Source organism: Octodon degus, unplaced genomic scaffold, assembly GCF_000260255.1.
Source record: "Octodon degus isolate 3935 unplaced genomic scaffold, OctDeg1.0 scaffold00026, whole genome shotgun sequence".
Classification (NCBI taxonomy): domain Eukaryota; kingdom Metazoa; phylum Chordata; class Mammalia; order Rodentia; family Octodontidae; genus Octodon; species Octodon degus.
Genome location: NW_004524602.1, coordinates 1,019,322 through 1,041,614, shown reverse-complemented (window position 1 = coordinate 1,041,614; position 22,293 = coordinate 1,019,322). Strand labels below are relative to the sequence as shown.

The 22,293-nt window shown below is 52.3% G+C and overlaps 1 protein-coding gene across 4 annotated transcripts in view; it reads right to left on the bottom strand.

The window, feature by feature from the left end:
• The window catches only part of Tmem266 (transmembrane protein 266), a 57,458-nt gene that overhangs the window by 24,282 nt on the left and 10,883 nt on the right, over positions 1 to 22,293 (bottom strand). Inside the window, exons 1-5 of one of the 4 annotated variants that reach the window (XM_023712698.1) lie at positions 22,050 to 22,128; positions 9,612 to 10,019; positions 8,913 to 8,961; positions 6,075 to 6,148; positions 322 to 378 (exon numbers count right to left, since the gene is read on the bottom strand). In XM_023712698.1, coding sequence (XP_023568466.1) covers positions 322 to 378; positions 6,075 to 6,148; positions 8,913 to 8,943 — 162 coding nt within the window. In that variant the 5' untranslated portion in view covers positions 8,944 to 8,961; positions 9,612 to 10,019; positions 22,050 to 22,128. Of the gene's footprint in view, positions 1 to 321; positions 379 to 6,074; positions 6,149 to 8,806; positions 8,962 to 9,611; positions 10,084 to 22,049; positions 22,239 to 22,293 lie in introns of those variants that run through there. The other 3 variants (XM_004628703.2, XM_023712700.1, XM_023712699.1) reach the window with 3 other exon arrangements.

Sequence of the window (22,293 nt, the reverse complement as noted above, 5' to 3'; positions counted from 1 at the left end):
TGGTTGTTTTTTTTTTTTTTGAGGAACCTGGGATTGAACTCGGGCCCTTGCGCTTGCCAGGGAAGTGCTTATTCCACTGAGCCATCTCCCCAGCCCCCTCAAGGAGAATTTCTTAGAGCACCCTCTGGCTAGAAACCAGGCCAGGGTAACCCTTCCCCACTTCCCTCTACCACATATGGCTGTCAGGCCTGGGATGGGGGCAGAGTGGAAAGGGCTGGCTTGGGGATGGGTTTCACCTTGGGATGGGCGTGACAGTGATGTCTGCCAGCTCCCAGGACATCTGGCCAGCGGTTAGGGGGTGGGTGGAACCTGGATCCTTACCTCTACTTTGTTTTCGATGTAGTCCCAGATTCCCAGTGCCACAATCCTCAGGACAGTCTGAGGAGAGAAGAAGAGCTTACTGGTTTCCAGTGTCGCCCTCGTCCCCTAAGCAGCGAAGAGTCCCTGCTCAGCCACATAGTAACACGCTCCTCAGCCCAGTGCTTTCCTCGTCCCCTCCATGGGTGTCCAGCTCCAGGCCTCTTGACCTACCTCTGTGCCAGGCCAGCTTTACTCAAAGTCCTTCACATCCAACCCCAGAAAGGGATCCTCAGGACCATGCTTTCCTCTCCAACACTGCCATTCACCTCTTCCCTCATGACACAAAATTACAGATCTTCAAACACTCAAACTCCTCTCCTTTGTCTCTGCATATGGTGAAGGCCAACAGCTGATGCCTCTCTTCTGTTCTACGGCATGGCCACCCAGCTGAAGACTACATTTCCCAGCCTTCCTTGCACCCCAGAGCAACCACAGGATGACGCTTGGGCCAATGCCCAGGTTGTACCCATGGGCTCTGCTATTTTTCCTGCTTTCTTTTCCCCAGAGGCTCACTGTGTGTGAGCAGTCCCAAGACATCTCTAACTGGGGAGGGCTGAGAAGGATACAGCATCCTGTTAGTTGCCAACTCTGAAACCTGTCCTCCTGTGACATTCATTAACTCTCCCATTTTAAGCTCCTGCCCTTAGGGTTTTGTTACAGCAGGATGGCCTGTGTGCTCTAGCAGGACACTGTCCCATCTTGTACTTCTGTCCCTAGCTCACTTCTGTGGGGCCTTCCCTATTACTCAGGCTCAGGGGGTGCCCTTTGCTTGGATCTGTGTGGACTTCAAGTTCCCACCCAGCTCCATACCCTGGTTTCTGGGGCCTGCAGGACACTGTCTGACCACTCCTTCTTATCCCTAGTCCCTAGCATGCTGTAGACACTGCATGGTGACACTGGTGACAGTGACAAATGCATGCATAGAGAAATCCCTCAGCACCATGGCCTCCAGGAGTGCCTTCCTCACTAGAAGGATGTCTCTCCACTGAAGATTCTAGAAGACCAGTCTCCTCTGACACTACTGCGTTTGTTTATGGTCCTTCCCTGAGCCATCACAACAGTTTCATACCCAACAGTGACCCTGTCCCTGGGGACCACCTTCTGAGCTCAGGGACACTGCAGAGCCCTTGGGTCACCACCTACCCACACTTAGATGCCAGAAGTGACCTGGCTGGTGACATCACTCTTCTCCTTAAAAGACTTGCCTGACTTCCACGAAGGACCAGGAGGAAGGGCCTGGTGGCAGGCAGTGATGATCTCTCTGAGAGGAATGTGGGCTGCCTGGCAGCCCCTCTATGGCCTCGCAGTCTCTGAATTGGCAGCCCACAGTAAGCTGTAGGAAAGCAGCCAGGCGGGGAGAGGTCTGGGTTGGGCCTGAGAGGCCCGTGGGTTACATACAGCTCAGTCCTGGACTGGCTGGGTGACCTTGGGCAAGTCAAATCCCAGCTGTGCCCTATGCTGGTTGCCCAGGATGCCTGAGGACTGCAGACATAAGACTTGTCCCCAGAGTGGCCCGCAAGTCTCCCTGCCATCTCCCCAAGGCTACTGCTTTGGGACCTCACTGTGCTGCCTGGTGTTGTGTGGCTTTGAGTTTCCCACATGTGACACTGCATGGGATCTGAGCAGGAAAGTAACTGTCCCCTAACAGCCCAACAAACACCCATCACACTGCAGTAATTTAGGGCTCGAGTGCATTCACAGAAAAACCCTCAACTCTGAATCTTTTCTATGGTAATGTTCATGGTCTTGTTCTCCTTACTAGTGTGTCCCCAAGTTCATTGACATAATGTTTTGATTTATTAAAAACATACTAGGGAAACAGCATTAATTCAGCTCTTCCCAAAGTCAGCTGGATGCCAGCACCCCGTGGCTTTGGTGTGACTGTCCCATCCCCATCTGACAAACGCATATACTGTTCTCAAATAAGCTGATGATGCCAAGGCCGTGTCTTGCCTTTTAGAATAAAAAATGGTGATGGTTTTAAAATGTCAGTAAATCAGTCCAAGGATGTCAATATAGATTAATTTAGAATTAGTGTATAAAACAGTGTTGCCGAGCACCACCAAAGCCATTTCTAGCCGGGTTTCACAGTATAAAATATATTAGTAACATTAAGCTTCAAAATTTGAAAGTCCATTGAAGGCAAGGCAAGGACATGCAAACTACATTGAAATTTCTCTGCTCCAAAGTGGCAGAGAAAGTTCGACCAGACGCACAGCCTCTCCCAGACAAAGGACAGGGAGCAGGTGGAGAAAGTGAGTGGTGTGTGCAAGTGAAAGATGGAAAAGCCTTAAAAACTGTGGGGAAGGTTCATTCACCCAGCACAGCCCCGGTGAGCATAGGTGTGGGCTAAGGAAGACGAGGACGTGGTGGCCGGGGGGACTGTCCTCGCAGGCCATAGCCTGAGCTTGGGCCCTTCAGAGTAAGGGCCCAGGGCTGGTATATTGGTCCCACTTGTGCCCCCTCTGTGTTAGGGAGCTGGGGTGCCCCATCCAGGACACACCCCTGCTGGAACATTGACTTTTGGAAACCAGGCACGTCCTGCAGTGTCTAGGAAACAGTTATAATAAATCAACTGTGGGGTTCCCTGAATCCTCTCCGCCATCTCCACCACTTTACACCTTGACACTCGTTTTCAAATAACTTCTGCGCACGCTCCTGGGTCCAGTCAAGGAGAAGCTTCTGGCAGTGTCACTGCAGGCTGGCTCTGATGCCAGCCCCCTGGAGGCAGGTAGCACAGGCTGAGGACCTGGAGCCTGCTCGGCAAGGCTGACCCTGTGAATCCTGACCCATCTCTGTCTTCCCAGTCTTCAGGCTCAGCCTGCAGGGTAACAGGGAAGCCTCCGTCCCCCGATGGAGGGCTTATCTGGGACTCAATTCTCTTATGCACTCTGAAATTTGGAGGGTAGGGGTTGGGGGATCTCTCCTGAAGCCCATAGGGAAGGAAGGCACAGAGAGGAGCAGTGACTGCCCAAGATTGTACAAGTGACTGCCCAAGATTGTACAGTTTGACCACTCGGGTGGTCAAGCTGGCTCCCTCAGGCAAGCACTGCATGGAAGCCAGCTCATCCTCATCTTTGAGAGCATAAAGTACGGTGCCAGGCCCTCACCTCCCCTTTGAGGTGGCTCCCAGGGCTCCTGAAGGACATGCCACACCCTGAGGATCCCATATAGGCCAACTGTCTCCTCCTCTTTAAGGAACAGCCAGTGGCCTGAGCAGTTCCACATTCCACAGTGGGGGATGCCACCCCAGGGCCTGTCCTAGTGGGCCCTGCCATGAGGTGACCCAGCCTCAGCCAGGAGGTTCCAGAGTTCTGGTGGCCCTGGCTCCAGTTCCAAGTGGCCAGTTAGGCTGGGTCTCTGCAAGGGGTGGTGCACTTTGCAACTGTTTTCAACTTGTCCTCGGATCCCACAGCTCTGCTTGCTCTGGGGCTGCAGGCCACATATCAGGGTGGGACCCCGCCTGATCAAGCACAGGAGGGCCGAGGCCTCTGTAGTACCCACTCTCACTGTGGACCCTGCTGGCCAAGAAGCACAGCCTGGCTGCTCTGAGAAGTGCCCGTGTCTACCACAGTGGCCAGCTGGAGCCCAAGCCAGCCTCTCCCTCCCTGTGGACCCAGCACTGTGCTCTGGGGCTGGACACACAGCAGCTTTCTTCCCTCAGCTGCCTGCACAGCTCTGGGATGGGTGAGGGTCACATCCAGCTTCCTCTGAAGTTCCCATAGAACTTTGGGGGCTTTTTACATGCTCTATGCCTCTGTTTCCCAACCTGTCCTGCACCCGAGGCTGTCCCAAGGCTCTGCTGATAGGGTGTAGAACACTGCTCAGGGCCAGAGCAAGGGCTCTGGGGCAGCAGGGGGCTCTGGGAAGTGACTTCCTGGATGATGCCAAAACACAGCGGCTCACTAGGCCCAAGAAGGGACCAACCAAGCCTGGCTCTCGGCCACTTAGTGGAGCAGGCACCAGCAAAAGAAGGGCCTGGATCGGAACAGCAACCTCCACATCCCCAGGTGAGGAGGGAGGCTGGTCGTTCTGGAGCCACAGTCAAACCTGCTTTCTCCATTCCTGGCTCTGGTCTTGGTCTTTCCCAGATGCTCCCTTCTCCTGAGCTGCTGGCTTCAGGCCCACAGCAGGAAATCAGGGATGAGGAGGCAGAGCTGAGTCAAGCAGGGGCTGTAACTGGCTGTGCAACCCACGCTGCGCCCCTCTGTGGGGTGGTTTTACAAGGTCCCCTGTGGCATGATGCCTGCCGAGGGGTGCTGGCCCCTGCACTTCCTGCTGGCAGTGTCCCCATCACTGTGAGCAGCACAAGCAGCTCATACATTTCCAAATCCTAGGAGTGGGGACACTGGGGCTTGGTCCTCCTGGTGCTGGTGAGGCTGCCAGGCCCTGAGCTCACTGTGCTCCTTGTTCACAGTGGCCTGGGCACTGGCAGAGGCAGGGATGCCTGCTGCTCATGCCAGGATCCAGCTCACTTTTGCCTTCTCCATAAGGCCCTGCCCTTCTCCCCAGCTCCTGTGCCCAGCTCTCTAGCTGAGCCTGCGGGGAGCTCCAGGCCCTTCCCCATGTCGGGGGATGCGTGAGGGGCACTGTCTGTGATTCCTGTGCACAGGGCCTCAACTGTTTCAGGTGGTTTGTCTCCGGCAGTGACAGGAAGGGGATGCCAAATTAACGCTGGGTAATAAATTCTGCCAAAGCCAATAAAACCAAAGCAGAGGGATGGGGGGAAAGAACTGCAGCAACTGATTAAACATTTTTGTTGGCAGCCACAGACGCACTGTGCATTTTCCAAGGTTTGCACACCAGAGCCATCTGGCCCAGACCCTGAGTCTGTGGAATGAGATCCCAGGGTGCAGAGACGGGTGCGGGAGAGCAGGACCCCATGGGGGCATCAGGCCAGGAGCAGGCACATTGCTTTGGGGGCAGCAAGCTGGTTGAGGAGCTTCCCAGAGGACAATGTGGGACATGTTCCTACTGCCTGAACCCCAGGCCCAGGATAGCCAACTTCAAGGGGTCAGGAAGCAGGGCCCAGGAAGGCAATATTCTAGAATGCCTGCTCTATTCCACATTCAAAATTCTGAGCTCCAGGCTCCAAGCCCAATCCTCTCCTCTATTTGTAGGGAGAGGGCCAGCAGACCTATAGATCAGCAGGAGCTGCCCACAGGAGGGCTGGGAGCCTCTAGCTAGCTTCTATGATGTGCAAGACATCCACGTCCTAGGTTACCACTTGGGAAACACACCCTCTGCCCACCCCACCCCAGGGAACATCTCGGCCTCACCTGTCCCCTCTGCCCAGCCCCAAGAGCACATCCTCTGCCCTCTGCCTCCTTGGTCCTGTGGGTCAGGCCACTGAACTCTCACTGCTTCTCTCCTTCAGCTCCCTGGGCTTCAGCCTCACCTGCTGTTTGCTCCTTGCTGGGCACCAACCACTCCTGCTCCTCAAAGTCACACTCAGTCTCCCCTCACAGTGCCATGGCCACCCTCACCCAGATCCCATCTGCTTATCCTCTGGGTCTCCTCTTAGCAAGTGACCCTGCTCAGAATCAACCTTGCAGCAGGAAAGGCCCAGCTCCTCCCCGAGCAATTCCAATGGCAGTACTGCCTGCAGCACAGGGGCCAGCAGAAGCCCTGCCACCAAGACATGTGTAGGAAGCAAAGCTTGGCTTCCCGTCGGGAACCGCCCTGTGGGGCTCACAGCCTGAGCCCTCACCTACCTCTGAGAAGAACACCGAGAGGATGACCAGGCTGACCCAGTGAATGACGCCGGCAAACTGCAATGCACTGGAAACTGCAAAGAACAGCAAGGGCTGGCTTTAGGAGTAAGGAACTGGACGTGTGGGTACTGAGCAGACCTCTGGGACACTCTGATGTGGGAGTAGTAAGCCTGGGTGACAGTGGGTCAGACAACAGGGCAGCCCTAACTGTCTGCAAGGAGGTGGTGACAGGCTTGTGTTTAGTGGTGCTATTCATTCTTGTAGCAAAGCTTGGGCCTGTAGGACAGGAGGGGACTCATGCCAAGCAGTCTCAGTGAGGCCTGAGGAGCTCCACCCCACAACTCAGTCACCCCAAGTGCTGCATGTGACCAGTGGGCTCCAGGGCAGCTTGTCCTGATTTCTTATCCCAAGAACTGAGTGGTAGAGACAGCAGTACCCAAGGGTGTACTGGAGATGACTGGAGGAGCCTGGAAAGGGGAGCAGGAAGTGGGGTGACCATGGCAAGGCTGAGGCTGGGTAGTCTAGGATGCCCCTCCCTTTCAGGCCTCCAGCAGGAATGAGGGTGCTGTTGGCTTCTGCCAGTGCCCACCTCACCTCATTCCAGCCGTGCTGGGACTTGTAAACTGTCTCTGCTAGGCCTTTTTAATTGATCCCTAGCAGGGCAGTTTCCCAGCAAGGAGGCCAAAGCAGGGTGATGGGGCCAGGAAGAAAGCTGGGTGAGCTTTGAGGGGAAGGGTGCTCCCCAGAGCACAGAGATTGGAGGGCATGCTGGGGCGGGGACAGGGGTGCCGCTTCAAAATGACCTGAGCTGTCTCCCTAGCGAGCTTGCTGGGGCTGCTCCTCAGAATGCCCAGGGCCGTCCATAAGAAGAATCTGGAGCCTTTCCCTGCATTCTGGGACATGCAGTCCCAGGGCTGGGTGAAACCCAGGCCTTCAAGTGAATTCAAGCTGGGGGAGGCTGGGGCCCCTTGGCTTTGGGCCCCACTGACCCTTGGAGAAGGAGCCCCAGAGATGCTAGGGATCCCTCCCACCCTGAGCCCCATGAATACCAGCAGGAACCAAGGGGCGGAGGCTTGGGTGACTCCGCAAAGACCTCCGGATGATTCTGAAAACATAAAATCTCTCCCCATTATTTCTCAAATGAATTCCTGTGCCTTTTTTTATGGTTTGCTTTAGAAGAGCAATAAATCTCTGATTGTGCGTTTTATGGAATTTAAGATGCCTTTTATGAGCTGCTATTGGATCTCCCACCAAAATCAATCTCCTCGATACTTAATTTTAAGCAAAATTCCAGCGTCGGCTGGGTTCTTAGTTCTACTCGATGGCTGTCACAACCTGAGTGGCCAAGGACCCCGACGGCAATCCACCGTAAGGGAAGAAAGGCCCCGTTATGGTCAGACCTCATAAAAAGGAGACAGTAAGGACGAGTGGGAGGGAAAGTCTACAGCATGGCTTAATTGAAGACAGGTTGAGTATAAAACCAGTACCGGTCACTTTATGCTGGAAGATATTTTAATTGGAACCAAGGGGTCCTCAGCCGCATAAAACCCAACTAGGTTTATCAGACAAAAGCAATTCTGTGTCTGCTGTCACCCTCTCCTGGAGAACCAGGAGGTGGTGTGACTTGGGGGGATGCCTCACAGCCCCCGAGCATGGAGGACCCTGAAGAGGAATCAGGGTGCTGGAGCATATGAGCCCATGGTAACCACATGGGCTTGGGGGTGGCAGAATCTATAGTTCTGGATTTTGACAACGGCAGGAAAGGAAATCTCTCTGGAGCCAATAATGACACTTTTAAAAAAGTCTGCACCTGAATGCTCCACTTCCTAGTCAAGGAGCTGGGGGAGTAGAACCACTCACTCCTCCAGAGACCCTTGGTCCCCAGCCCCCGTAGCACTGAACAGGTCAGTAAGGGAGGTGACAGGATGGGCCTTCCCTTCTCACAGCTATACTTCCAAGAGACAACTTGGGTAGAAGAGGCAGTCGACAAGCTTCCTGCTGCCACACACATCTGGCTCCCATAAACATGGAACTGGGATGAACCCCAAGAATACCATCAATGTGAGAGAACTGGCCAAGCAGATACATAGACTGGTGGCTGGAAGCTTCCCTCCAATTCCTGTGACATAGGGCACGTCTCCAGCTCTAACCTCAATTTGCTCTGTCTAGTAAATGGGACTGTACAATCCTGCCATCATGCAGGGCAGCTGGTGGGACAAATGTGTTGAAAAGCAAAAACTATGGCAATGTATGTAAATAACACTGCCAACTTATAGCTGGTGTATAGACAAAGGCTCTTAGCAGCTTTGTGGTTGCTGTCATCATTCATTATGGTAAGGCCATGTGTCTACACATGGGAGTACCCTTTAAGCTACAAAAAATTCCAATCTGGAAAATTCCAAGTGGGAACAGTAAAAAAATGTGCACAGGGGTCCCCAACATTTTTTTTTTTATCTCATCAGTTTCTGCTTATGGTATACAGGGGGAGGAAAGTGAAGAGGCCACATTGGGCAGAAAGGGGATGCTGATTCTGGGTGACAGAGGAGCTGCCAGATGAGTCCCTCCCCAATGGCCATCCATCCCCATGAATCAGGGGACCAGTGGCTCAGCCATGGCATCAGGTGGGGGGCCCCTTGCAGCCTGCCTGTTGGGGACCCCTGATGGTTGAGGATAGATGCACAGTGAATATCGACATCATACGTATTCGCATAGGTATCTCTCTTGCTACTCACACTGGAGAAGCTTTATATCTATTAGAAGTTCCAGAGTCAGGAGAATCACCACCAATATTACACAGGCTACCAGGAAACTGTTGAGACTTGCACTGAGCAAAAATACCTGCCACACGGCTGCTCTCTTCCCACAGCATGGCTTCAGCCAGTTAGACCTGCAGGGACAAAAGCAGGAGAGGAGCGCTGAGGGTGATGGGCACCCAGGCAGATCCCATGCAGCTCTACCTCATGCCCACTGGCCTCTCTCCTCCTGACTTCCCAGGCTCTTAGCTTCATGATGAGCCACTACTGTATTTAGGAGATGAAAGGGTAGAATCAAATGCATCCTGGGAAGGGGACTTGCATTCTGAGTTCTGGGGAGACCCTGAACTCAGTGACCTTGCATACTCATAAGCAGACATAAGGTAGGTCCTGGAAGACAGACTCCTTCCTGAACAGGGTTCAAAGTGGGGATGGAAGCTCAGGGCTGGTCAGGTCCCTTGGGCATTCGGTCCTCTCTCTTTTGGGGACACAGTGGCACCTTTGAGGGAGTAGGGAAGAGGGATGACAGTGCTGAGGTCACCTTGCTGACCAGGTTCAGGTATGAGCTAGACTGCCTCTTCCTTGTATGAGGAAGGGTGGGGCATCCTGGAGAGGCTGAGACAGAGCCAGCCAGTAATTCTTTACTTCTGGCTGTGCCTTCAGCTCCCTGGGGCCATGTGTGAAGGCCTCCACCAGTCTAGTACACTGCCTCTCTGTCCTAAAGCAGGGCTGGTGATCCTAGCTCACAGGGTCATTAAGAGCTGGATGAGAGAACACATCTGACCTGTTGAGCAGAGTGGCTGAAATGGCTTGATGACAATGATGATGAGGGTGGCGGTGATGAAGATGATGGTGATGAAGATGGCGATGATGGCGACAGAGTCTGATAGCTCCTGCCCTTGGCCATCACTTGGCCGGCAGAGGGAACCCGTCTGTGGCAGCCTGCAACCATGGGGCCCAGTGTCCACCTCCTGCAGTGCCGGGGGGTATCACTGGGCTGGGAGGGCAGCTCCCCTCTCCCCAAGGAAGGCCATGAGTGTTCCAGGTCAAGGTTTCTTCCTGGCAGTCCATCCTGGGGGAAGGCATAGGACGGAGCTCACAGCTCTTCAAGAACCTGGCGGGAAAGTGGGCTTGTTCAAGTCTTTCTGGATTCCCTTTACTACTCACAGGAATGCAGGCCCTGGCCTTGGCTCTGTGGGAACAGAGAGACAGGGGTTCAGCCCCTAGACTCAGGAAGCTGGGCCCAGGAAGAGAGACAGGAGGATTTTGATAGGTGATGGAGCAAGAAGAGGTTGCTTTGGATGCAGGCAGTTGATAGAAGCCCTTACATGGCCTGAGAGTAAGAGCCGAGGGATGAGGGCCCTGGCTGGGTCAGAAGAGAGGGCTTTTACAAAGAGACCTATAGATTTCAGGGAGAAGCCCATCCTCCTCGCTCCTGGTAGATGGCTTTCAAAGAGCATGAGGAACATTTTTTCCTGTTTTCTCCCAGGCTCCTGTGGGCTGACCCATGAGCAAGAGGCCACCAGGTTAACCTCAAGCTGCCACCATAGGAGCTGATTCACCATATAAGCACGGGACTTCCAAATAAGTTCTAGTTTCAGATAAATTAGTATGACTGTCCCAAACAATGCACAGAATACACTTAAATGTAATCTGTTATGTATCTGAAATTTCAGTTTAATCAGGTATCCTGTCCTCTTATTTGCTGAATCTGGGCCCTAACCTCTGAGCTAAGGGTCTCAGAGAAGCCATGTGAAGACGATGGATTTGGTCAGAAGGATGCAGTTAGAACCACAGACCTGCTCAAGGAGTCAAGGTGAGCGAAGGAAAGCCTGTGAGAGGCCACCTGTAGCAGTGCACAGTGGGCCGGATGGGGTTGAAGAGGCCTCACCACCCACTTAGGGGCATGGCCTGTGCCTTCTGCTCATGGCCTGGAGGCTGAGGCCGAGGCTGCTGCCGCCCTGCAGGCCAACACTTGAGAGAGCTTCTGTGTGTGCACCAGAGACCTTCGAATGTGAGACTCTTGGTGACTCTAGTCCCTTGGCCGCCTCTTTCTCCTGATTCACTTCTTGCTTCACTGCCCCGCCCCACTTCTCTCCCTTAGCTGTATCTTTCACACCTGAGGCCCTGCCTCTGGCAGGCTCCCACTTGTGGAAGCTTGGTGACTTCTTCCTGTGACCACATTGTTTCTTCAGGACTTTCAGCCAGTCCAGTCCCATGTCCTCCCAGAAGACCCCTCCAGTGTCTGTAACCTTTACAGTGGTGCCATTTTGCTGTCATTTGAAATTGGAACCTTTTGGTGGCTCCGGGCAGAGAGGCTCAGCCTTATCGCAATGGCTGTCTACCCAGATGGAGTCCTGTCTGGAGTGGGAACAGAAGGCCTCACCCAAGGTTCACAGAGGCAAGGAGCACTTGAACCTTCTTCAAAACACTGCTCATTCTCCCGCAAAAGCAGAGCCCGAGGGGGAGGGGAAGGACACAAAGCATTCTGTCCAGTAGCCGTATTTCTGCCTGTTTCTTCCCTGCAGGCAGGAGATTTAGTCTCCTGCCTGCAAGTTCAGCCCACACTGCTGCTTGAACATTAGCACGCTGACTTCTCTTTTCTTTTGACAGAATGAATCTGTCTGTCTGTCTATCTATCTATCTATCTATCTATCTATCTATCTATCTATCTATCTAATTTCTTGTGACGATTTCTCGTTATGTTGCCCAGGCTGGTCTTTAGCTCCCAGGCTTAAGTTATCCTCCTGCCTCAGCCTCCCAAGTAATTAGGTCTACTGGTGTGTACTTCCATGCCCAGTATTTCCTCTTGTTTTGAAAAGACACAGGCAGGTGTGGGGCGTCACTTGTGATTCTGAAGCCAGCCACTGGGTGGCCACACCCTGATGCCCAAGCCAGGGAGAGTAACAGGCAGGTGTCTGATTTACAAACAAGTCAGACACAGGCCTAGAAGTCACATGAACATGGGAAGCCCACCATGGTAGAGGGCATGGTGGTTAAGAAGCAACAAGAAGAGGCAGCTCTCAGGCTTTTAGGCAGTGTACACTTCGTGGGGGAGACAGTCACACTGGGAGCAGCCCACAGGGACAAAGCAGAGAAGGTAGACAGGTAGAGGGGTCAGGATGTAAAGGGGGAATTTTAAGGAAGACAGCAGGAGTCAGCCTCACCAAGAAAGTGACCTTTGAGAAAGTGGAAAGCGTGAGGTGTGTGGGAACATGGGGTGGGCAATCCAGGGAAGGCTAACCCAAGCAAGGATGGTGACTGAAATTCTACTCCACCTATGGAATGGGAACAGGAGCTGGCCTGGGTGTGTGCATCCCTCAACCACTCCCACCAGGGCACTGTGCTTGGAGGAACTGATGAGGCACCCAGAGGTCACCAAGGCAGCTGCAGTATCAGGCCTTGGGGCTCTGGTCCTGTTACTTTCCACCTGTGCCAGCTTGGATGTCCTTCCTCTACCTGCCTGGCCTCTGGCTACCAGCCTCTAGCTGTACCAGCTGGAAGTGAGCCCACAAAGCTCCAGTCCCAGAACTTCAAGGGCTGTGCCTTGCGTCACACTCTTGGTGCACTCACCCCTTTGCCAAGGGACCCCAAGGCAACATGCACAGCTATGGAGGCCCATGCAGATGGAGAAGACACCAAGGAAGACATCAGGCCAGGAGCTGAGAGTGTCAGGGATGCCACAGTGTGGGGATGGCCACCTTGGGTAGGGGCAGGATCAGCACCCAGGTTGGCAGATCTCAGCTCAGGCTGTGAGTAGAGCCATCCAACACCTAGGCTGCAGGTCAGATCCCTAAACCGCGAGTATGGGGCAGGATGCAGGCTTGTGCCCCAAAACACCCTGAGGCGATTCCTGTGTGTCATCTGGATCCAGAGCCACTGTCCCCAGCCTTGGTAGCTGGAGGGCTCTGAGGACCAAGGCACTCAAGACTGTGGGAACTGTGGGAGCTAGCACTCCTCACCTACGCATGAGAGGCTGCCCTTCACTAAAACTCCACCTGATGAAGAGAAGCCAGCACTCCAGGTGGCACAGGAGGCTGACACTCAGCAGGTGAGTAGGGTGCAGGAAGGGGGATGGATGCAGGAGATGAGCTGTGGGGTCCCAGGGCCTCTGCCAGCCTGGGGTGGTACAGGGCTGTGTGCATCCCTAGGGGACCCAGAAAGCCCAGCGCTGTCAGCTTCTCCTGGATCCACAGAAACAAGGCAGAGCTGCTGTACTGTTGCAGGGACACAGACCTAGGGGCCCAGGATGGCGTATTGGAGGATGGTTGGGGATGTGGGTAGTGGTGCCAAGGTTGCAGGTTTTCTGGCTGACCCAGTGTTTGGAAATCCCAAGCTGCTAATAAGATTCCTTCTAAAACTCAAATGACTCAGGCATTCTTAGGAGATGACATCTTAACAGCAAAAAAGAAGGTGTCATTTCCAAAAATCCTTATATAGTTAACTAGCACCTCGACCTTCGTGGGACCTAGGGCAACCCAGATCGGCCCGTTTCTTCGAGGTACTTTTCTCCTCAGTATGACCCTAAGCACCTGGCTGACTTGAGTGGTGCTGTGCTGTGGTGTCCACCAGAGGGCAGGCGTCTCCAGGTTTTAACCAGGAGGGCACAGCTCTGGGGCTACCTGGGTGGCCAAGGTCCACACATACCAGTGGCCAGATGGTGCTGCACGGCAGGCGGACAAGTGGTTCTGCCAAGCAGTCCTGAGACTTCAGGGACATCCGGGTGGAAGACAGGCCGAAAAGCTTTGCTGCTCCTGCTGTCTACTGTCAGCTGGACAAATGAAAGCTTAGGAGGGCTCATTCTGGAATATGGAAATGGTCCTGCAACCTGGCCTGTCCCTCTCCAATATCCAGCCATGCTCAGAAGAGCCCTGCTGTGGACAGGGGTGGCCACACTGACTTTGCCAGTGTGGACCTGGGCCCTCGGAGATGGCTGGGACCTTCTTAGTATCCGCCAATGAGCTTGCATGCCATGGGGAATCATGGTGTCCCCAGATGAGGCACAGATCATCACAGAAAGCCAGGAGATACCAGGAGATCCTGTACCCCAAGCCAGGATTGTCACTCTCAGCTCTTCCAAAGACAGGAGCCCAGGGAAGTTCAAGAAGCCTGGGAGCTGCATGGCAGCCACAGCTGTGATGACATCAGCTCTGGCCTGCCTGTCACTGGGCTGCTTCCAGGAAGCAGAGCTCCCTGATATTTCCTAAAACAATGGCCTCTACCCCAAAATGCAGACAATCACAGTAGGCTTCCAGGCCCTCCAAATCTCACAGGTATCTCTTTTTTCCTTTTTGCAGGAGTAGAGATTGAACACCAGGGTTTTCCCAATGGGCTACATCCTTACTCCTTTCTACTTTTTTTTTTTTAAATTTTGAGACAGGATCTCACTAACTCACTAAGATGATCCAGCTAGGTTTGAACTCAACCCTCCTGTCTCAGTCTCCCTAAAGGACTGGGATCACAGGTATGTACCACCTCACCTAGCCCAGGTAGAACATCTGAGGAGACTTGGACTCCAGGTTAAAGCCCCAGGATGGAGTGCACTGTGGCCCCTCTTGCCTAGACATTCCAATTCTATGATTCTGAATTCTCCATTACGGGGATCTTGGCTGAAAATGGTGGTTTTAATGATCAACAGTATAAGCTGGGCCCACTTTCTTCTCTTCACTGTATTTATCCTGCAAGATTCAAAGTATTTTTGGAGAAGCCTATGCAGCTGACTCTAATCTAACTTCTCTCACTGGAGTGGCCTTTATTTTTTTATTTTTTGCAGTACTGGAGCTTGAGCCCAGAACTTCACGTATTTGAGGCAAATATTCTACCACTGATATATAGCCTCAGTCCATTTTATTTTGTAGGGGGCCTGGCCCTAGCTCAGTCCTTTCAATGGCTGCTTCCACAAAGCTGTCAGCCTCAGGTTCCTGGAGTTCAAACCTCACAACTCTCCCGCTGGCCAAAAGTGCCCTGAAGGCATTTGAGGAAGGAAAAAAAAAAAAAAAAAAAACTTATTCCATTTTATTTTGTAATCAGTCTCCCTAAATAGCCCAGGCTGCCCTTGTACTTGCAATTCTCCTGCCTCAGCCTCCTAAGTAGCTGAGATTCCAGGCATGAGCTACCATACCCAACTTAGGCTTCAGGTTTATTAACAGATGTTTACGTGACATATACTGGGTATCAGAAGCTGTTCTATGCACTTAAAAATGTTAAGTTGAACTCAGTAGTTACCAAAATGTCCTAGCTGGGTGTGGTGTGAGGCAGGAGAGGCACAAGTTTGTGTCCTGCTTGGGCAATTTAGTTGCTTAATGAGACTGTCTTAAAATAAAAAAATGAAAAAGGGCTGGGGACATTGCTGAGCATGAAAGCCTTGGATCAAGACCCCTGGCGTCACGAAACAAAACCAAAAAAGAGAAAGAAAAAAAGGCAAGGCATTCTGCTTTTCCTGCAGAAATGCAGACGTTCCCATTTGTTCAGCTGTGGTGGCAAATGAGTGTCTCCAAACGACAGCCCCACAGTGACCGGATGCTGTGAGCCCTCTTTGAGTCTTAACTTTCCTAATCACCAAATCAGGGATCCTGAACTCCGCAGGGTGTTGGGAAGGCTTGAACTACTGAAAACTGCACATCCAGGGCACAGCACATAGTTTACCACCGGGCATCTGTGGCAGTGATGATTCCGACTCACAGATGGTAGGGAGCTACGGGTCCATCTCCAGGAAGCCTCATGTGCCCCCCACTCACTTCATACCCAGTCAGAGTGGACCCCTAGTGCCATGCACTGTGCCCAGGGGACATGGGTGGAGGGGGCCCTGTCCTCACGGAGCCTGTAGCTCCCTGAGCAAAGAACTCTGGGTCCTGGGCCACTTAAAAAGCAAGATAAGGTGGCAGGTGAAGGAGGCGGGGGAACAAGTGCACACGTGTGGCCTCTCCAGCAAGCGCACAACCCAGCCTGTGAGACCTCTGTGAATGTCTGGGGCTGGTGGAGGTCCTTCTCACCACTGAGGGGGAATCAGAACAGCTTCCCTTTTACTGCTCTCTGCTACAGGAGCCAGTCGAAGCACTGCACACAGACCCCAAAACATGCATGCATGCTTCATGCGAGAAGAAGTGACTCTCATGCCTCCTAGGGAAGCGAATAAACACGGACCCCAGGCAGGCAGTTTCAGTTCTGTGGCTGAGGTAAATGTCCCTACAGCTGACACTTGCTCACCCGAGGGCTTCAAGCTTCTTGCATCCTTGGAAATGTCAACTCTGGGAGCAACAGCGGGGTATGGGGGCAAGCACACTGCAGGGACTGCCACTCTACTTGGCATTTGACTGAGCCTCCTGGGGAGATGCCAGCCAGCACACACTATGGCTGGCTGTCCTTATGGGGAACCAAAGGCACCCTCCACACCATGATAGAGGGTTGTAGAGGTAGGATGTGGTCAGCAGTGGCTTCCACACACACGGCAAGTGCTCTAAGCTTGACTTAGGGTGATGTGAGCTACTGACTGAGAGCTGAAGCCCTGTCTTGAGTTTGCTCATTCCGACGCAGCCTGGGGATTTGCCTTGTGCTGTGCCACAGGGACCTGGCTTCCTACTCTATGGGGACAGATGGCTACACTCTGCAGGGAAACCCTGCCCCTAAGGGAGTCTCCTGGGTTGGCTGAGGTTTGGCTGCCCTCTCTCAGTCATGCTCTCTTCACCTCTTTGGCCAAACTCTGGATCCCAGGTGCTTGCATAGATAAATGAAGCCTCCATATCAGACTCCATGAATTCAGCTCACTTTCAGGGGTCAGGGGCTGTCAGTGTCCTTCCTTCAGGGGGCTGTGATCAGAGGCGCGCTGCTGCCATCTAGTGGCCCCGAAGGCTGAAACCCTGCCTGAGCCTTGGAGTCAGGGATGACAATGCTTCCCTGAGAAATGGATCTGTAAATTTACTGCCTTATTAATCGATGAAAAACCTTTGAGATTCCTGGACCACTGGCAAGTGGGATGGCTTGTGTTTACCCCTAAAAATATATGGGATGTCATGGATTTGTAGGGCCAGTTGTGGTACAGGGACAGCTATGATATTGGAAGAAGGGTGGTGCTTTCTTACAGATAAATTTCACTGGCATCAGAAAATGACTGCATGAAGCTCCACATCTCCTCTACCCTTAGAGAAAAAGTAATGTAAAAGATTTCATAAATCCTGTAATAGATAACCTCAGGTTTCACAGTGGTTGGGCATGGCTGGGGTGGGGGGTGTGTACTTGTTAACCCTGAACCTCAAAAGACTTTTCTTTCTTCTAACAGGACACTAGGCTTTTGATAGTGGAAGCCAGTATTTTCTGAGGCCAAGCTCGTTTATTTCATTTTTCTTTTGTTTTTCTTTTTTTGTATTTTAGGGAAGGGTGTTCAGGGTCTCACTACTAGATCAGACTTGGAGTGATTTACCTGTTTATAGCCTCCCAAGAGCTGGGATTACACAGCGTGCCACCACGCCCAGTCTCAATTGCCATTTCAGCACATCCCGGGGGCGGGACTGGCACGGCAGGCCTGGGGATCACACCCCTGGCCTCTGTGCCTGCTTGCAGGTACTTTAATCCACTGAGCTACTTGGCCAGCCCTGGTTCATTTCTTTTAGTTTGATTTTGTGGGGGGAGGGGGGCTACAAAGCGAATCAGCCATAGACCCCAGCCTTGACATCTAGGCATGGGAAATCCAGTCTTCCCTCTCCATGTGGCTTCCTTGACCTCACAGACTGGCAATCGCTTCTCTCCTGGGAAACGGACCCCCCTTCCAATCATTAAGTCAATGCAGCACTCCCATTCACTCACTCATTCATTTACCCAATATTCCCTCCACTTCTGTCTGGGGGAGCTCCTGGTCCCAGCACCTCGGATAGAGTAGAACCCAGGGTCACTCTTTGATGCAGTGACAGGTGTCAGCAGGGGGCTATTGGACCTCTGAGGGGAGCCCCAGCCTGAGCAGGGTGGGGGACAGAGGCTCATGCAGGAAGAGGTCTTAGGTCAGACAGTCCAGGATGAGAGACAGAAGTTCAGGTCTGTGGCTCACAGGTTCCTGTGTTCCCGAGCACACTTATCCCACCATTTCAGTCACTTTCTGAAGCAGGTATAGAAGTTCTCTTTTAAGAGTGTCTTTAGTTGTGCTGCTGTTGCTGCCTTTAGGGCCTGAACTGATTCTAAACATTTACCTTTCATGGATATTTTGAGTCTGGGGAAGACCCAGAAGGCACAGAGAGCCAGATCCGCTGAATAAAGTGGATGAGAACACAGCATTATGTTTGCACAAGCCTTTCCATTCAATGGCACTCAGCAGCAGTATTCACTGTATTTTTGATCATATTGCATAAAGGCACAAAAGAAGACTTCCAGAACTGCTTCAGAAAGTGGCAAGAATCAAGTGAAAGAATTAAGATGGTAAGAATAATAGAAGAAAGTCTTCAGAGGGGATCAAACTTTCCCCAAGTGCTCAAGTGTACAATGAGGGGTGGGTGAGGCTGTAGCTGATGGAAGGAGGGTCCTCAGGCTGGGACTAGAAAGTTTGAATGAATTTAAGATCTTGTGCTGTATTGAAGGCTATCAATGGAGAGTTGACTCTTAAAGGCTGTGGTGCATGGTGGGTGACTGATTCTCCCATATCCACACTACCCATATCCCACTGGGTAACAGCAATGCATTTTGGGAAATGCTACAACTCAAGGAGCAGGCCTGATTGGCCTGTGGAACTTTCCTGTATCCCTTGCCATCTAACTCAATTCTAGTCAATGAGACTTCTGGGAAAATTCCTAGTTTCTCTCAAGAGGATGAGAGGCTGTCACTCTCTCCTGATAGGCATGAATGAGGAAAGACGTAGACTGAATACTACAGACAGCTCTCTTACGGCAGTAGCTACCAGTTTCAAATGTTGAAGAAAGGATAATATAAAGATCCTAGCAGATGATTATTTGCCCTTGAGGAGGACGGAGGACAGTTCCTACGGCTTGGAGGAGTCTGAAGTAGATGGAGAAATGAATGGGAGCAGCGAATGAGAAATAGTAGATATTGATGAGGCTCCCAAGAAGTTTGGCTGCAAAGAGAGGCAGATGGTGGGGGCCTCTGGAGATGTGGCGCTGAGGGAAGACACGAGAGCCTCAGGTGTGCAATGAGGTGGGTGAGGCTGTAGCTGATGGAGGGAGGGTCCTCAGCTTGGGAGGGGGTGGGACAGAGCTCAGGAGATGGGACAGGACCTGAGGGGTGTGGTACAACCACTTGGGACTGTCCCTGTTCTCAAAGGGAAGGAGAAGGTCATCTGCTGAGGGCAAGAGAGGACTGAGGAAATGGAAATGATGATAAAGAGCCACCAGGACTCTCCAGGATCACCAAGGAGACATAAACCTAGAGCTGGAAATCAAACCAAGCTGGCGAGGCTAGGGAAGCACCAGCTTTTCAGCCTCCCTGCACCCTTGAACAGCACAACTGTAAAGGAATAGGGTAGACTTTGGGTAGCTGTTGGTGGGGTGGGCTGTTAGGTAGGTGAATTCAAGGACAAAGGGATCCCGGGAGAGCCAAGGAGGCTGACTGAGGCTGCACTCATCTGGGGCTGGGAGCTAAGCAGTGAGGGTGACTGCTCCTCCTCACATCACAAGGTTCACAGGGACAGGTCCAGAGTACACTGACACCCCCAATGGCCTCCCACCTGTCCAATAATGGAGAATAACAGGTGTCAGGGAAGCTGCGGGGAGTGGAACACTGTGTGCAGCAGTGAGGAGGGAAAACAGTGCAGCTACTGTGGAAAAAAACAGTGAGGTGGGGCCTTGAGAGAGTAAAAGCAGAACTGCCACAGGATCCAGCGAGTCCACTGCAGGGTGAGTATCTCCAAGAAGTGAAAATGGGGTCTTCAGAAGATATTTGTGTATCTGTTCATAGTGGCATCTATCATATAGCTAAAATGTGGAAGAAATCCAAGTGTTCATGGACAGATGAATGGGCAGGCAAAAACATGGTATACACAGACGATGGAATATTTGAAAAGGAAGGACATACTACAGCATTGACGAACCATGAGGACATTATTCTTATTGAAATAAGCCCATCACAAAAAAGGCGAATGCAGTATGAGTTTATAGGTATGAGATGCCCACAGTAGTCAAATTCAAAGGCAGGAAGCAGAAAGGCAGATGCCAGGGACTAGAGGAGGGTGATGGACACAGAGTTGGTTGGTTAATACATTCAGAATTTCTATTCTGCAAGGTGAGACTTGTAGAGACCAATGGCAGTGACGACTGAAGGGATCTAATACCTCATGAGAAGTATATGCTGAAAACTGGAGAAGACAGTAAATGTTGCTGTATATATTTAACTACAACTTGAACATTTAAACACACACACACACACACACACACGGAAGCTAAAGGCATCCATTCAGTGGAGCGGCCTGGTCATGGTAGTCACCCGGTGTGGTGAATGTAGGTTATCTAGAATCACGACTGCGACACTATAAGGGTCAAGTGATAAATGGAAGCCCAGGACACTGTCTGGATCAGCGGCCAGAAGATGAGGCCGTTCCTAGCTCTGTGACTGTGTAACTTAAGCAGGTTCCTTGTACCCTGGGTACTTGTGACACCTTCCTTTCTAAAGTCTCCTTCAGCCCTAAGAGTCTCAGCATCAGGGCTAGCTCCAGGGACAGGCACTTAGAGAAAGGCCCCTTCTCATGCTGTCCCTGAGGGCTGATCCTTACCCACAGTCTGCTCATCTTTCCTGGGTGTGACTGCTTGCACTGAGATCATGGAGAGCACGGACTCTTCACTTTGGGTCCAGTGCTCCAGAAAGGACCAGCAAATAATGCCCAGAGTCAAGAAGCCGGAGGAGCAGGGTGCTGCCTTCTATAGCTTTGTTTGCCTGGTTTCTCTTGCCTGCATCTGGCCTGCTCTCAGTTCCTCCAGGAAGTACTCCTGCTGCCAGCTCGGTCCCTTGACTCTGTTTTTGTTGGGCCCCAAGCAGCAGCCTTACTTGGGTTCAGGTTGAGCCTGGGCCTTGGGGCCTCGCAGGCTCTGCATGGTACTTACTGACTAGAAGAAACTTCAGAGGCAAATGAGATGGGCAGGAGGGGTCCCCATGGAAGAGGTGCCCCAGTATGGTCACTTTCAGTGTGGTCCCATGCAGAGGAGAGGTGGACCTCACTCTGACCACAATCTCTCAATGCCACTGGACAATGGACTGGAAAGGGCCCAAGGTGTGGCTTGCTGTGTCTGACCACCAGAGTGCAATGGCTGGGGTCTCCTGGGGGTGCAGAGATGGACATTATAAACTGGAGTCCAAGAAGACAGTTACAGAGCAAAGCAAAGCATGGGTCCTGACACCTGGGCTACACACGAGGCCTAAATCTAGCCTTAACCCTGACCTATCCCTACCCTGGCTCAATCCCACCCTTACCCCAATCCTACCTGTAGCCCTACCCCTACCCTTACTCCTAGCCCTAACTCTATTCCTACTATCACACCTAATCCTCATCTTACCTGTAACCCTAAGCCTAAACCCAGGGCCGCAAGCTGGCGGGGATGAGGTAAGTTGGCTCTGTCATTAGACAGGTGGGACAGTGCCCTGGGCTGCTCTGCCATCCTGCTGACTCTGTGCCCGAGGCTCCAGACATACTACGCTCTTAGAGCAAACCACCAGGGCATTGTTTCTGCAAGCAAAGGCATGCAGGGTGTCTATCTTGGAAGGAGAGAGGCCCTTGGGCCCTGAGCACAGGGAATCCAACCTCTCTAAGTTTTAGCTAAGACTTGTTTGCTGCTAAAGTACCCAGCAACCCTTTGTGTTTATACCCAAAACATCCAGCATGTTTCAAAATGTTTATAGACACCTGACAGGGTCACCCAGGCCAGTTCCCAAGGCCCTGGCCTGAGTTGCAATGATGTGTTTAAGTCAGAAGTCTGGGCTGCTGTGTGACCCTAAGGCTTGTGCCTATCTCTGGTCTCTGAATTTCTACATCCCTTTGGATCTCCTGGTTCCCAAGCATACTAAGAGGGATTATTCTGTCCCTAAAACAAATTTTATGCTTCTCTGAGTTTCAAGCAACTGTCACCTAAGGCAAGATACTGTGGCAGTGACAGTGGTCTGTGCCCAAAACTTCTTGAGCAGGCTGATGTGGGCCCCTGGTCCCAGCTATTCAGCACCTCCAGTCTCTGTGATGCCTCTCAGGAGGGCCCCAGGATGACTCGGGAGCCACCCAAGTGCTGCTCCATGGCCTGAAGCCTACCCTTCTCTTTGGTATTCCTCGTCAAGATTCGACAGGAGCTGTGAGCCCGCTGTAGACAGGTCGACGGCAGCAAGGGGCAAGTCCCGATAGGCAAAGTTGGCCAGCTGCACAGGAGCGAGGCTCTTGGTTTCTTCCTCAACTTGTTGGGAGATGATCTCAACTTCAGAAATTCTTCCTTCAGTGGCAGGCCTGGAGGGACAACAGGAAGGAGTGGGTCCCAGAGTGAAATGCTGCTTTGGTTTCT